We start from the raw sequence: 14,684 nt of genomic DNA, 5'->3' as shown, positions 1-14,684 counted from the left end.
ATTTTGAGCAAACATTTCCCCCCTATATTATTGTCTAGTATACTTAGGAAGATGTGAAAAGAGTAACCTTGTGCTCCACCCTATTATACATATTTTATTAGTTTCTAATAGTGGAAATGCCTACATGCAGCGTCAAGTTTATTTAGTCACAAATGGGCATTCAACCCTCAGGACACTGCTCCACTTTGACTTGGTTACCTCCTTGCCTATGGGTTTGTCTGGGTTGTTCTCCTTCCTAGAAAGATGGAACCTTTTAAAGCCATCCATTCCTACTATTTAGTTGTCGCAGTTAGATGCACTGGGTGCATGACTTAGTGGGAGAGTTGCTGTGATGGAACACCAAAACCCAAACAAGTTGGGGAGGAAAGGGTTTACCTGGCTTACACTTCATATTATTGTTTATCATCAGAGGAAGTCAGATGGACAGGAACTCAATCAGAGCAGGACCCTGGAGGCAGGAGCTGATGCAGCAGAGACCAGGGAGGGGATTTATTTGCTCATGACTTGCTCAGCCTGCTTTCTTATAGAAGCCAGGACCACTAACCGAGGACCCCACCGTGGGGTAGGCTCTGACCCATTGATCACTAACTGAGAAATGCCCTACAGGCTTGCCTGCAGCCAATCTTATGGAGGCATGTCCTCAGTTTTGGCTCCCTCCTCTCAGACGACTTGTCCTGTGTCAGCTTGACATACAACTAGCTGGAACAGTGTAAGGACATGCGAGAGGACAGCAGTGCCTGTGTGTGACTCCCGGGCGGGTGGGCTTCATACATGCCAGTCTGAGACCATCAAGATCAGCTTGACTTTCCTCCTGGGATCAGCTGGGCAACCTCATGTCCAGAAGCAAGGCTTCCTATTTCTTTCTTCAGTGTCCCTAACCTTGCCACATTCAACCTAACACTTCAAAAATTATTTTTACATATCTAATTGTGTATAGGTATAACAAAATTTTTATTTTTTTACATTTATTTATGTATATGTGTGAGTATGGACATGTGTGTGAAAGTACCCCCAGAGGCCAGAGAGGGTAGCAGATGCTTTAGAGCAGTGGTTCTCAATCTGTGGGTCCCTTTGACAAACCTCTGTCTCCAAAAATATTTACATTACAATTCATAACAGCAGGATTACAGTTATGGGGTAGCAATAAAAATAACTTTATGGTTGGGTGTCACCACAACATGAAGGACTGTATTAGATGGTCGCAGCATTAGGAAGGCTGAGAACCACTGCTTTAGAGAGAGCTTTAGTTGTGAGCTGCCAGGGGTGGGTGCTGGGAACAGAAGTCTGCTCCTGCCCAAGAGCAGCAGGTTCTCTTAGTCACTAAGCTATCTTCCCAGCTCCTCAACCCAACATCTTAACATCCATTTTAACCCTAACATTTGTTTTCACCACAACAAGGAGCAACGTTTTGTACAGCAGCATGGATGACACACAGGATTCCATCCAACAGCCTCTGGGGGCACTGCTCTCACATAAGCAGACCGGTACATGTAAACATAATTAAAAATAACTGTTTGCTTCAAGTACTTTGTTTTTAGTTTTATTCTTGTCTTATTTTTAATGCGGGTGTAGTGGGGTCGAGGGCTGGGCCCAGGCCTTCACATATGCTCAGCAAAGGCTCTACCACTAAGATGCATATCTAGCCCTGAGATCTTCCTGGAAGTCACTTGGTCTTTGAGGGAGCCCACAACAGCCACAGAGCAGGAAGGCAGATTCAGTCGCTGACTATAGCTCAGAAAGGAGTTTCCCACCCAACCCCAAGGTCTGCAATTGCCTTCACACCTTCCAGCTTTCTTCAGAACCTTGTACTAGCCCTCCATGGGGCTCAGGCATGGGTGACAGCAGGATTCTGGGATCTGGAGAGGCCTAGAGTCTGTAATTTGATCTTTACCTTACTCAGTGAAAGTTGCTTCTCCTGTCCCCCGGGCTCCAGGAGGCGGGCCTAAGGCTTGCTAGCCTATCACGGTCTTATTTGAATGCGTGTACTGCCCAACAAGGAGTTTGCTCCATAGGTGAAGCAATCTGCCCCTATCAAGTCTGTTACTTTCCTTCTTTTCTCCCCATCCTCCCCTACTCTCCGACTCGTGTGTGTTCTTTGGAAGTAGATCCCATATCCCAGTCCTGGGTATCCAGGTCGCCTACACTGACTTCAGGAGCGGCAGGAAATGGTGCATGCTGACTCGTTCCAGGTATGGAGAGGAGGTAGCAGTAATCTCGAAGTGGTAATGGGTACTTAATATCTCCTGCATGCAGCTGAGTCTTGTCTGGCTCCTCTGGGCCACGCTGCCCAGACCCGGCGTGGTGGAGCTGGACCAGCAGGCAGTGCCGCGGTCCTGTCCTTACCTGAGCGCTCAGTGCTGCGGCGTGTCTGTTAGCTCAGCGCCGGCAGCCCGTGTCTCTACAGTCTGGACACCAGAGGGTCGGGAGTGGGCAGTCTTAGGAGTTGAACTGGGGCTGGAATCTGCGTGGATGGTGACTATTAGGTCACTGGCCCGTTTTCCCCAAAACCTGGCCGCATCCCATGGGCGCAGCTACGCAGAGCACCTGTGAGTCTCAATGTAAAAATAAATGAGGCAGAAAAGCAGCCAGACATGATCACAACGTGCTGAGAGCACTTTCTTGGAACAGCAAGGGACCCCAACCTTTCCAGGACGAAGGTTGAGTGCATTTAGAGAGTCTGTATTTATACCTAAGTAGCCACCAGGAAGTTAAAGCTGGGTTTTGTGGTTTGACTGGGAGTAGAGTCGGGGTGGGACTGGATACCCAGGCACATTTCTGCAGGGGAAGAGGAACGCGTGCTCAGGCCTTGCAATTCTTTATGGCTAGGGGCCATTGTCCTGGAGAGCCTGACACAATTCCTCATGACCCGAAGCTTTTACCCACCCAAGGAGCAACTGCACTTCAGGTGGGGAAAACCAAGCCTTTGTGGACACTTTTATGCCTTCCGTCTGTCATAACTAGATGCAGGATGGCTTAGAGTCAAGGCACTAGTCTGGGGTTTTTGTTTGTTTGTTTGTTTGTTTGTTCTTTGGTTGGATTTTGAGACAGGGTTTCTCTGTGTATCCCTGGCTGTCCTTGAACCGGTGTTGCACACAACGCTGGCCTAAGACTCAGAAATCTGCCTGCCTCTGCTCCCCATGCTGCGATTAAAGGGGTGCACCACCACACACACCCTGCTCCTGGGCTTTAGTCTTTAAGAGTTCCTCACCCCCACTGCTCTTTCACACTGCCTGTACTTAGGTTAGGTCTAGGGACACTGAATATTCCTGTCCCCACCCTAAACCTTTTTGAGCGGGTAACTTCCCTCACTTCTTGGGAACTGGTCTGTTTCTCTCTTCAGGGCTTCAACATGGCTGCTGGTGGCTTGATGCTCTAACTGTCCAAAGAAGCTCCCCTCAGCTCCCTTTCTGCTTATCCTGTAATTGTTATTCCTTTGTGTTCTTGAACTTGGCATTCCCAACCTGTGCCCCAAGTCAGGCCTGTTCGCAACAGGCCAATATAGAAGAGCCAAGTAATTAGTGGAAAACAGAAAAAGATTCATTCAGTGAATGCACAATGGAGAGAGGAGCAGAGAGATGCAGGGAGGCCCCTAAGTCTGTCTTCAGGGTCCTGCACTGACAAAGTTTAAAGAGGACCAAGGACATGCAAATGCCCGGGGTGCAGGTCCCGGCATGGTCCCGCCCTCCAAGGACTGCCCTCCAAGGATTCAGCCTCTTCCCAGCAGGGGCTCTGACTCGGTGCTAGAAGGGTGTGAAATCCCTTCCTGAGAGAAAAGCTTCCTCCTCTGATGGGCACCTTTTCCTTCTTTCAGCATGAGATTCCTAAGGAAATTCCCATTTCTTTGGGGTCCATTGTTTCAGTCTTTAGAAAATGTCTTCAGTTCTGCCAGGCAGGTTACAGTGTGCAAATTTATTGACTACTCAAATTCACCAGCATTGTTGTTGGTAATTTGTCAAATAAGCCTGACTACTTTGCTTCCTTCCTCTTGCTTTTATCTTGTCTTTCCTTTTTTTTTTTTTTTTTTTTTTTTTTTTTTTTCAAGACATGATTTCTCTGTGTAGTTTTGGTGCCTGTCCTGGATCTCGCTCTGTAGACCAGGCTGGCCTCGAACTCACAGAGATACACCTGACTCTGCCTCCCAAGTGCTGGAATTAAGGTGTGTGCCAACACCACCTGGCTTTCGTTTGGTTTCTGTTCATGTTTATTTTGTTTTGTTTCTCTCTCTCTCTCTCTCTCTGAGACTAAATCTCACTATGCTTGGCCTGGAACTACTTATATAGGCAACACTGTCGTGGAAATTGAATGAAAAATGAAAACATGCCTGCTTCAAGGTATGGTGGGAGACAAAATTTATTATAGATGGGAAAACGTATCGAGTCAGAAGCAGGGACATCTGGTAAAGTCCAGAGTGGGCAGGTCCCTTGAGTCATGTGACAAGAGGGGGGGAGGGAGAAAGAGAAGGGAGCGGGTGCAGCCTCCAGGAGGTGGTAAGGTACAAAGAAAGCTGGCAACAAGGGATGGGCAGCCCAGCCATGGGCAGGAGAGATCAGGGTAGGGGGCGTGGAATGCCAGACAGGAGGGCCTATGACTGGTAGACTGGGAGAACCTGGCGGCCAGGTCGATGTGTTAAATAGACTCCTTGGTCATTTGTCCTGGGTTTGAAAACAGAAGGCCGCCTGCGCCTGCCTGGCCTCCAGAGTACTGGGGCTAAAACTTATGTGCCACCATTCTTGCCCATTTGCCCAGTATTGTTGTTGTGTTTGTGTGTTTGTTTGTTTTTTGAGACACTGTGTAACTATTTTGTACTAACTGGCCTGCTACTCCCCATGTAGGTAGAGGAGGCTGGCACTGAACTCACAGAGCTGCCTGGCTCTGCCTCCTGTACTGGGATGAGAGACGTGCACTATCACTCCTACCCTTTATTCCAGTTTGAATCGCTAACGCTCTCCAGCAGATCACACATGATAGACAGCTCAGGTTACAGAATGACTGAGAAATAGTTGAAGAGGCCGCAGAGATCCTGTCCTGAAGTCACAGGCAGAGAGCGGAGGTAGGCCTAAGGGAAAGGCTGTAGGGACCAGGTCAGAAGTGCCAGCAGGGCAGGTGCAGAGATGCCTGTGTAAACTGACACATGACTGTTCTCTGGTATGATTAAGGGGAAGGTTTTTATTGTAGACATGAGAGAGAACAGCCTGGGGCATCAGGAAGAGTTCAGAGCAGGGAGAGAAAGTAGACTGAACATGGCCAGCAGACCGGACATGACCAGGGCTATCTGGGAGAGAGGAGGAGAATAACGGAGTTACAGAAAAGAGAGACCACAGTGAGAGAAGCAGGATCACAGTGAGAGAAAATTCCCTGCGAGAATAGCTGGTTTGGAGGTTCAGTGGAGGAAGGGAAGCCCATGAGCCTCAGGAAGTTTAGGAGAAGGGAGGTGGTGGGGATCAGATGCTAGCTTGGACTTTGAAATGTGTAACAGGTACTTACGACACCAGCATGTCTTTCATATGCTAATAGGTGCAACAGGCAGCCTTTTGCCTGCCACAGGTAAGGGAAATGCCTCCTTTTGGTAGAGGGGATCTGGCTTCCCAAGTTCCAAAGGAATACTGGCTTTGATCTCATCGCCAGAAACGCTCCTGTGTCCAGGTTGAGCTCCTTGGACTGTTTTATGGAGTTTGGGAATTGGTGTTTCCTTTGGATCTGACATTCCAGCCTTTTGTTAATGATAAGAGAATGTGTAATCTGTTCTGTAAATGCTTCTCAGCTGAAATTGGGGCCCCAGGAAGTCCAGAATGCTGATCAAAGTCTGGGAGAGGGAGGGAGGAGATTCGGGCAATGGTAGGGTGCAGTCGGAAGCAGCTGGTGGGCTGACTCAGCCTGAAGACAGCAAGCAATGGCAGTGGCTGGACTAGTTAACACTGGCTTTCTGCTAGTCCAGAGCTGGCTGATTCTGCAGTGCTGCCTGGGGCTATCATGATGTGGGTCTCTTTGGAGCAGTTTATAGGCCACAATTGATTCCTGGAGTGTGTCTGTTAACTGAATGGAAATCTGCTGGAACAGGTACACACCAGGGGCATAAGTAAAGTTAAAGAGCTAAGGGGGAAATCTTTATCTCAACTCTTGGCCACTGCCAGAGACTCTTCTACTCAGTTTCCATGCAGTTTCACGTCCCAACATGCCTCCCAGCAGTTTGGCTGGGCAGAGGCTGCATACCTAGGAACTGTTTACACCATTTGAGCCTGTTGTAGGGATCCACAACAATCTTCCAAGTTTCTATTCTTTCTGGATATGTTATCTTTTTGTTTACCTGCTGTTTACCACCTGAGGCCAGTGAAATCTGCTCCTTGGGGCAAATATTTCAATTTGGAGAGAATGTTTCAACTTGGAGAAAGATGACCTACAAAAGCTAGCTTATTTTTTAAACAATAAGGATTTGTATTGGCCATCTTGCAAACCAATACTAAGACAAAGACCATTGTGATAATGATCAAAAAGATGCCACCAAAAAGATACAAGTATATGTACTTCATTACTTCTCTTTGAATTGTCTAATGTGAAGATCACATTAGTCCCCAACATATGCCTGGAGGCATCGGATTCCCTTTGTAGTTTACCCCAAAAAGGCCACATTGAGTTTTAAATTTGTGTTTTCCAGGCCTGGAGAGATACTATTGAGCTACCTCTCCACCTGCACTCACTCATAAGCAAATTTAATACTATGTATATAGAATAATATGGACATGTAGACAGTATTTATATACATATATCTGCCATAAAGATAATTCTCTAAGTCAAAGATTTTTAAACTTTTACTTAGAGCTATGATTTGTCAATTTTTATACTACAGTGTTCACTTGATTGTTTCAAAATTTTTAATTAGTCTTTAACCTAAACCTTGTATGGATAAAGACAGGAATTCTAATTGAAACTAAGTAGACAACTTAGATGCAACACTGATTTCTAAAAACATGCAGTAAAACCTTTTGATGTTTTGTTTGTCTATCTATCTATCTATCTATCTAGTTGGTTAGTTGGTTGCTTGGTTGTTGTTTTTGTTGTTGTTTTGTTTTGTTTTTGAGATGGGGTTTCTCTGTGTAGCCATGGATGTTCTGGAACTCACTCTGTAGAACAGGCTGGTCTCAAACTCACAGAGATCCACCTGCCTCTGCCTTCTGAGTGCTGGGATTAAAGACATTCACTACCACCACCTAGCTGGTTTTATTTATTTTTAAAGACATTATTTTTATTTATGGTTTCTGAATTTCATATAGACAATATTTCTTTAACATCTTCACCCACAACTACCTATCTCCTAACTTCTTCATCCTCCACCTAACTTTCTGTCTCTCTCTTTTTTTTTTAATCATCTACTGAATCCAGTTTTTGCTCTTCTTTTTGGGTTTTCGAGACTTCGTTTCTCTGTGTAGCGCTGGCTGTCCTGGAACTAGCTGTGTAGACCAGGCTGGCCTCATACTCACAGAGATTCCCCTGCTTCCTTTCTCCAGAGTGCTGGGGTTAGTGGGACACCACCACCCAGCTAGTTTTTGCTGCTCTTATGTACAAGGTTCAAAGGCCGTGTTCCAGAGCACAGTTGATTTACCAAGAGACATAACTCTTCAAATAACGGTGAGTGGTTTATCAGCTTATCCCTCATGCATGCTGGAAATGCTGACTGGCTTCATCTCCTGCAGGTGAACATAATTGCTGTTATTTCATACTGTAGTCCTATCATGTCTAGAAGATATTGTTTCAACCCAACGTCTGACTTTTAAAATCATTCTGTCCCTGACTGATCAATGTTTCCTGAGCCTGGGGGACCCGGGTGGGAGATAGAGGTATGGTGTCGATGTTCTGTTTATGCCTGAGCACTCCATAGACACCTACTTGTTTCACTTTCACAAGTGGTGAATTTTTCTGCATTAATCACTGTCCTCTGCACACATTTTTCATGAGGATAAGTGTTGCATTTATCTATGAGTCTAGAGACAGGTAATGAGAGTGTCACAATTAGTAAACTAGTATTATTAATACTGTGAATTCTTCAGCTCTGGGTCAGATATACAGGAACAGATAGGTTTTTCCTAGTGTGGAGTGGGGCTTAAATCCAAGCAGAATGTGATCTCTTACCCCTATAACCTTGATGCAATTACACCATGGACTTATATTCCAGGCTGGTTGTTACTGTGGCTCTCAGGGTTCATGGGTAGCAAAGGGTGGTGGTGAATTTTCTACCTCTGCAGTAACAATATAGTGGGCATCCAAGAGATGTAATGAGGGCATGTTTGGGGTTTTCATTTTGGGACAGCCCAGACCAACAGTAACTAACATCTGTCACTGGGCTTTTCACTTGGCAACCTGTGGCTTCTAGTGGGTGCAGAGGATCCAGTCTTCTGCAGGTCAGAGAGACTGGGAATGAGATGCAGAGTCAGAGGAGAAACACACAAACTTATTTTCTGAGGGATAAAGTTCCTCTCCTTTTTATTTTTCTTTTGGTCTTTGTTATAGTCTATTCTTTTTCTGTTCTATTCTTCGACCCTTTCTTTTTCTTTCCTGATGACTTCTCCACAACTTCCTGATGCCTTCCTTTTTGCCCCTTACAGATTATATACCCCAGCAAAATCTTCTAAGCCATATAAAAAGTGCAATGTGGTTATGTTCTATTTTTAAGTGAGTAATTACAATAAATATAAGTAAAAAACAGCATGTTTTTCATATCCCTCATATGATTAAACATTTTATATATCTCAGGTGAAAAACAAATTATCCCTAAGAACCCACATACAGTTAAACATTTATCTTTTAGACTTCTCATAAATCAGGAGCCTTTCAGGAATAACTGTTTATATAGGCGGTAGTTTTTAAAATTGCCAGAAAAACAGGTTAGTAGTTTTACTTTTCATATTTTAGAGTCCAGTACAATTATCTTAACTAACCATCCAGTTACTTGTTTTCTAGTTACCTGAAGTCAAGTGTTTAAAGGCTGGAGACTGCTCAACAACCCTCTGTAATGGGATATGGCGCCCTCTTCTGGTCTGCATATATGTATGCAGACAGAACACTATACATAATAAATAAATCTTTAAAAAAAAAAAAAGTAAAAGACCAGGTTTATAAAATAAAAAGTTTGTTTTAGCTATGGTGCACACCAAAACCTGTGAACACGTTTCCAAATATCAAAAAGAACTTGAGCTAACGCCTGGGACTCGATTGTTTTCCTCTGTCATTAACTTAAGCCACAGTCTATACAGCTCCTCAAGAGAAACTCATAAATCCTAGCTGTAAGATACTTCCTTGGTTCTATTTTGTATACTCTGCAGCTCCTACTCTATCAAGGATTGGGAGAACATTATATCCTACCTTTACCTATACTAATTTTCCCACTAAACTAAACTAACCTCTATAATAACCCCTTATTGTACTTGTTAGAAATTCTTAATCATCAAAATTCTATTTAAACTAACACTATTATTGCATAAAATCATTACCTCAGTTAAACAGTACAGCTTAAGAGGAAATTATCTTCATAATAATCCACAGGTAAAAAGGCCCAGTAGAATGGGATATTTCCATGAGATAATCACACTACATTAAAGGCAGTGGGGATCCCCCACACCCATTCACACCATACCAGATACCAGAGAAAAAGGCAGTGGAAAACATGTAAGGGCACAGCTGGAGCAAGAGACATTCTGCAGCCAAAGCCCTCGGGGCCTTGCCTATCAGCTTCACCTATCAGTGTCTTGCTTCTTGACGGGCTGAATTCCCAAGTGCCATCTGCTGCTCTTCTGACATGGCCACCTTCAATGAGGGAGCATAGTGCCCTGTGTAGGGTACTGGTTTTACATATTTATTACAGATATTAGTTGCAGGTAATAGGTTAAATCAAGTATTTTACTTTAAAGCATGTTTTACAGACATAGAGGTGACATGTTGGTGAATTAGAACTTTGTCTAAGAGCATGTTTCCATTGTTTAATAGTCCAGTGACATTCTCAAATAAAAATGGTGTGATAGGCCAGTGAGATGGTTCAGTTGGTTGTCACCTTGACATCCTGAGAAGAGGGAATCTCAATTGAAGAATTGGCTCCACCAGATTAGCCTGTGGCATGTCTTTCTTGAGTCTCCTGCCTTGGCTTCCCTCAATGATCGACTATAACCTGTAGTCCATATAAATACTTTCCTGCCCAAGTTGCATTTGAACATGTTTTATCATAGCAATAGGAATCAACTTAAGACAAAAATGAAATAAATTATTATTCATCATGAGTCTGGTTTGCTATTTGATTAAGAATGGTCCCGAGGACCCAGCTATATACTTTCTAATACTGGCCTTTAGTGCAACCACAGGAGATATGCTCAGCTTCCTAACAAGTTTTAAGTATGACTTAGAGGCCTGCTGAGACGTTCATCAGTAAAGGCACTTACTATGCAACCCTAACGGTCGGAATTCAATCTCTAGAACCTTGTTAAGATGTAAAGAGAGAAACAACTCCATGAGTTGTTGCTGACCTCCATAAGAGCACTGGAGCATGCTCATTCACCCCCATGCACACACATAGTAAATTAAGGTATAAAAAAAAGTATAAGTAGTGTCTACCAAACAAAGTGATAAAGAGTCATCAGCGAAAGAAAATATTCAGGTTTAATCGGATAATATTTATCTGATGCCTATGAAATTATTCCAAGGATTCTAAGGGAGAACAGATGTTCATTTGCTTTTTTTAACTTGGGGTATAGTTGTCATCAACTATGCAAGAAATCTACCTGACTTCTTACAGCTATGGGGGGAAGGAATCACTGTAGATCTCAGTTCCCAGATACCAGGAGACTGTTTTGTCCAGCATTTCTAAGCACACCCATTCTAAGGACTGCTGATATTGACTCCCTGGAGGGTGTTATACCATCAGAATTTGTGATGAAAGTTGTTAGAAGGATGCAGTGCAGAAAGAGAAGAAACTAGCACAGTGATGTGTGCACAAGAGCTGCTCATGCTCTCTTGATGTTTCCTTCCCAGAAAGCTCCAGTTTACTCTTAGCATTTGTGTTTGGGGGAATCGTAGTCTGTATGAGCAGTAGAGTGTGGTGACCAAGACAACTTGTGGAACATAGTGTCATGTCAACTTCTCATTAATTCTGTGTGCATTCCTAGTACCATGAGGCTCACTTTCCGGGAAATACATGTGTGTGTTTTTAGGAGTCAGTGAGCTTTGAAGATGTGGCTGTGAAGTTCACCAAGGAGGAGTGGGCTCTGCTGGATCCATCCCAGAAGAAGCTGTACAAAGATGTGATGCAGGAAACCTTGAGGAACCTGGCTGCTATAGGTACACATGAGCATTGCCTTTGCTAGCCCACCACAGGACAGTGTTTCTAGCTTATCGGTGTTGATGTATGAAATGGAATATGGGAAGTGGAAGGGAGGTGCATGTGTCAGATCACTTATACCTTCAATTTAGCTCTTATCTATTTTTTTCTGTTATTAATAATTCTTAACTATTTCTCTGGTTCTACATTTTAGGAAACAAGTTGGAAAACAAGAAGGTTGTAAATGAGTATGAAAATCTCTGCAGAAAACTAAGGTAATTTGTTTCCTAAAAGATATCCATATTCCAGAGTGCTGGTGGTGCGATAGAACATTTTAGAGGTAAAAAGAGGGAAAAGATGCATTTGAAGTCCAGCATCAAACCACTTGCAGGAAATTCTCTCCTAAAATTTGTGTGTTAAGCATCAGCAATAGTACATCCCAAACATTTCAACCTTGAGGACAACTAGAATATGATGATATCACATGTGGTGTGTTATCATAGTTTATATATACAAACTTTATGCCATACAGAGTGTCTTAGTTTGGTTTTGTATTGCTGGGATGGCGTCCATGAGCCAAAGCAACTTGATGTGAAAAGGGTTAATTTCACCTTGCATTTTGCAGTCAAGGGAAATTAAGGCATGAACTCAAGCAGGAAGTCAAGGGCATGACCAGAAAGCAGAGGCCATGGAGGATTGCTGCTCACTGTCGTGCTTACTTTGTTTTCTTATACACCTCCTGACAAGCTGCCTGGGAGTGGCATTGCTCACTTCCACACTGATTGTCAATTATGCTCACAGGCTTGCTTACAGGCCACTGTGATGGGGACATTTTCTCAGTTGAACGAAGACTCTAGATTTTGGCAAGTTGACAAAATACCAGTGCAATTGACTCCTTGTCGATGTGAGACACAAATACCCCATATTAAGCTATAAGCTGTTCTTTTTGTTTGTCTCCATGATGCCATGTTACTATTAATACCAGCTGGTCTACAGAAGGATGCCTGGTCTACAGAGTAAGTTCCAGGACTATGCAGAAAAACCCTATCTCAAAAAACGGAAAAAAAAAAAAAAAAAAAAAAAAAGAAAGAAAAGAAAAAATTAATTTAAAAAAAAACAAACTAAGAAATAGTCTTAAGATATTTCAATACTTTAAAAAGTTCCCTTAAAATTCAAGTATCTTTTTAAAAAGTGAAGAGTCTTTGAAGTGTAGGTAAAAGTCAGTTGCATAATTTTGTACTCCAAGAGGAAAGAACAAGGGCATAGTCATAATCAAATCAAGGCAAACTCAGCTTTCAACAGTGTAAACAATCCAGTGTCTCATGTCTGGTGGAGGAGACTCACTGTTTCTGGGCTCCCAAGACCTTAGTCAGCTCCACTTCCCCAGGTCTGCCACTGGTAGCACACATAGATTGTCTCCTAGGCTCAGGCCAGCATCACACCATATCTGCTACTGTCCCTAATGGTCATCCCACCCTGCTGGTATCTCCAATATGCTGGTGGATCCAGCGTATTTGAAGTACATCCAGAATGTGTATAATATTGTGGATTCAAATTTGTGTTAAAATGCTATGGGAATACCTAATGTTCTCAAGGTGATATACCCCATCATACATGAATACCATTGTTTCTCTTTTAACTGTCCTCAAGTGGTCTTGGAAAGCATTGCAGTCCAAACATGTTACAAACTTTTTCTCAGCATGAAACCAACATTCCTTTTGTTCAGTCATTAATAAACAAAGTCTTAGTCATGTACTCTTCACTTGTTTTGCAGCAGTCAACTGATAGAGAAATTCTATGTGTGTAAAGAAAGTCTTCAGTGTACAGAAATCTACAACTATATTCCAAAGTTTTCTGAGAACCTGAAATCTTCTCCAGGACTTCCCATTTGTGAGAAGCATGTGTGTGGAGAAGGAAGCATTGGCCATTCTTCTCTAGGTGCACCCCTAAATCATCAGGTAGGACACAAATCTCATGAAGACCAGGAATTTGGACAGAAGTTGTATAAACATAAGGAGTTTGGGGGCAGCTCCAGTTCTCCTCTGTCCCTTTGGACACATAAAAGTGCTCACACTGGAGAGGAACCTAAAAATAAGGACTACAAAGAAGACCTTCCTTGTTTCAGACCTGATCAAAGGTATGAACAACATGACCAAGCAAAGAAGTCTTATATATGTAAGCAATGTGGGAAATGCTTCTCATATCTCAATTTCTTAAAAACACATGAAAAGATTCATTGTGGCAAAAATACCTATGTGTGTGAACTGTGTGGGAAAGGCTTTGTTAGGTTAGGTTACCTTACAAGACATAAAATAACTCACACTGTTGAGAAGTCTTTTGTATGTAATCGTGGTGCGAAGCCCTATGCATGTAATCAGTGTAGGAAAAGTTTTTCTCGCTCTACTTCTCTTCGAAGACACACAAGAATCCACACTGGAGAGAAACCCTATGTATGTAAACAATGCGGAAAAGGATTCATTACTTCTAATAACCTTCAAGTACATGAACGAACTCACACTGGGGAGAAACCTTATGTATGTAAGGACTGTGGGAATGCTTTTAGGCTTTTGATTCAATTGCAAAAGCATGAAGTAACTCACAGTGGTGTGAATCCCTATGTTTGTAAGCAGTGTGGGAAAAGCTTCACTTGTTCTGGTTCCCTGAGAACACATGAAAGAATTCACACTGGTGAGAGGCCATATGTGTGTGAACACTGTGGGAAAACCTTTGGTTATTCCAGTACCCTTAAAACACATGAAAGAATTCATACTGGAGAGAGACCATATGCATGCAAGCAATGTGGGAAAACATTTCGTTATGCTTTTTATGTTCAAAGACATGAACAAATCCACAAAAGAGAGAGGCCCTATGAATGTAAGCAATGTGGGAAAGCCTTTCGTTATGCTTTTTATGTTCAAATACATGAACGAATCCACAGCAGCAAGAGACCCTATGAATGTAAGAAGTGTGGGAAAGGCTTTATAGCTTCCAATCAACTGGAAATACATGAAAGAACTCACACTGGAGAGAGACCTTATGTATGTAAGCAGTGTGGGAAAGGCTTCTTGACATCATACCGTTTGGGAAGACATACACTGATTCATAGTAGAACAAATAAAGATGTTTGTTGTTAGGGACCAAGATGTCAGGAACCAAACATGAACCATGGAAAGTACTCACTAGGCCAGAGTCATAAGCCCACTGCCCCTTCCCAGAGCAGTAACACCCATTTACTAACCAGAGGCCCCCAAAGATAAGAGGACATCCCACAGTCAGGTGCCATGACAACCGAACACAAAGAGCATTCCATGGTCGGGTAGCCTAGCAACAGAATAAATGGCCCCTAACCAGTGACCTTAACCGACATGTCACAGTTGCACGATCTGCC

General features: G+C 43.1%; 1 protein-coding gene across 1 annotated transcript; it reads left to right on the top strand.

The window, feature by feature from the left end:
• The first annotated feature begins 2,165 nt into the window (after nt 1-2,165).
• Nucleotides 2,166-11,575, top strand: LOC118571792 (zinc finger protein 124-like). The gene is made up of 3 exons (XM_036171062.1): nt 2,166-2,189; nt 11,190-11,316; nt 11,511-11,575. Exons 1-3 carry the CDS (start codon nt 2,166-2,168, stop codon nt 11,573-11,575), a joined length of 216 nt encoding a protein of 71 aa, XP_036026955.1.
• Nucleotides 11,576-14,684: the final 3,109 nt, after the last annotated feature.

Source organism: Onychomys torridus, chromosome 21 (genome assembly GCF_903995425.1).
Source record: "Onychomys torridus chromosome 21, mOncTor1.1, whole genome shotgun sequence".
NCBI classification, from domain to species: Eukaryota; Metazoa; Chordata; class Mammalia; order Rodentia; family Cricetidae; genus Onychomys; species Onychomys torridus.
Note: the sequence above shows the minus strand (reverse complement) of the source record. Positions and strands in the feature narration are given on the sequence as shown.

Coding starts and splice junctions, on each gene's coding strand:
- LOC118571792 (XM_036171062.1), top strand. CDS start 2,166: ATGGTGCATGCTGACTCGTTCCAG. Junction 2,190..11,189: donor TGCATGCTGACTCGTTCCAG/GTATGGAGAGGA, acceptor GTGTGTTTTTAG/GAGTCAGTGAGCTTTGAAGA. Junction 11,317..11,510: donor GAGGAACCTGGCTGCTATAG/GTACACATGAGC, acceptor TCTACATTTTAG/GAAACAAGTTGGAAAACAAG.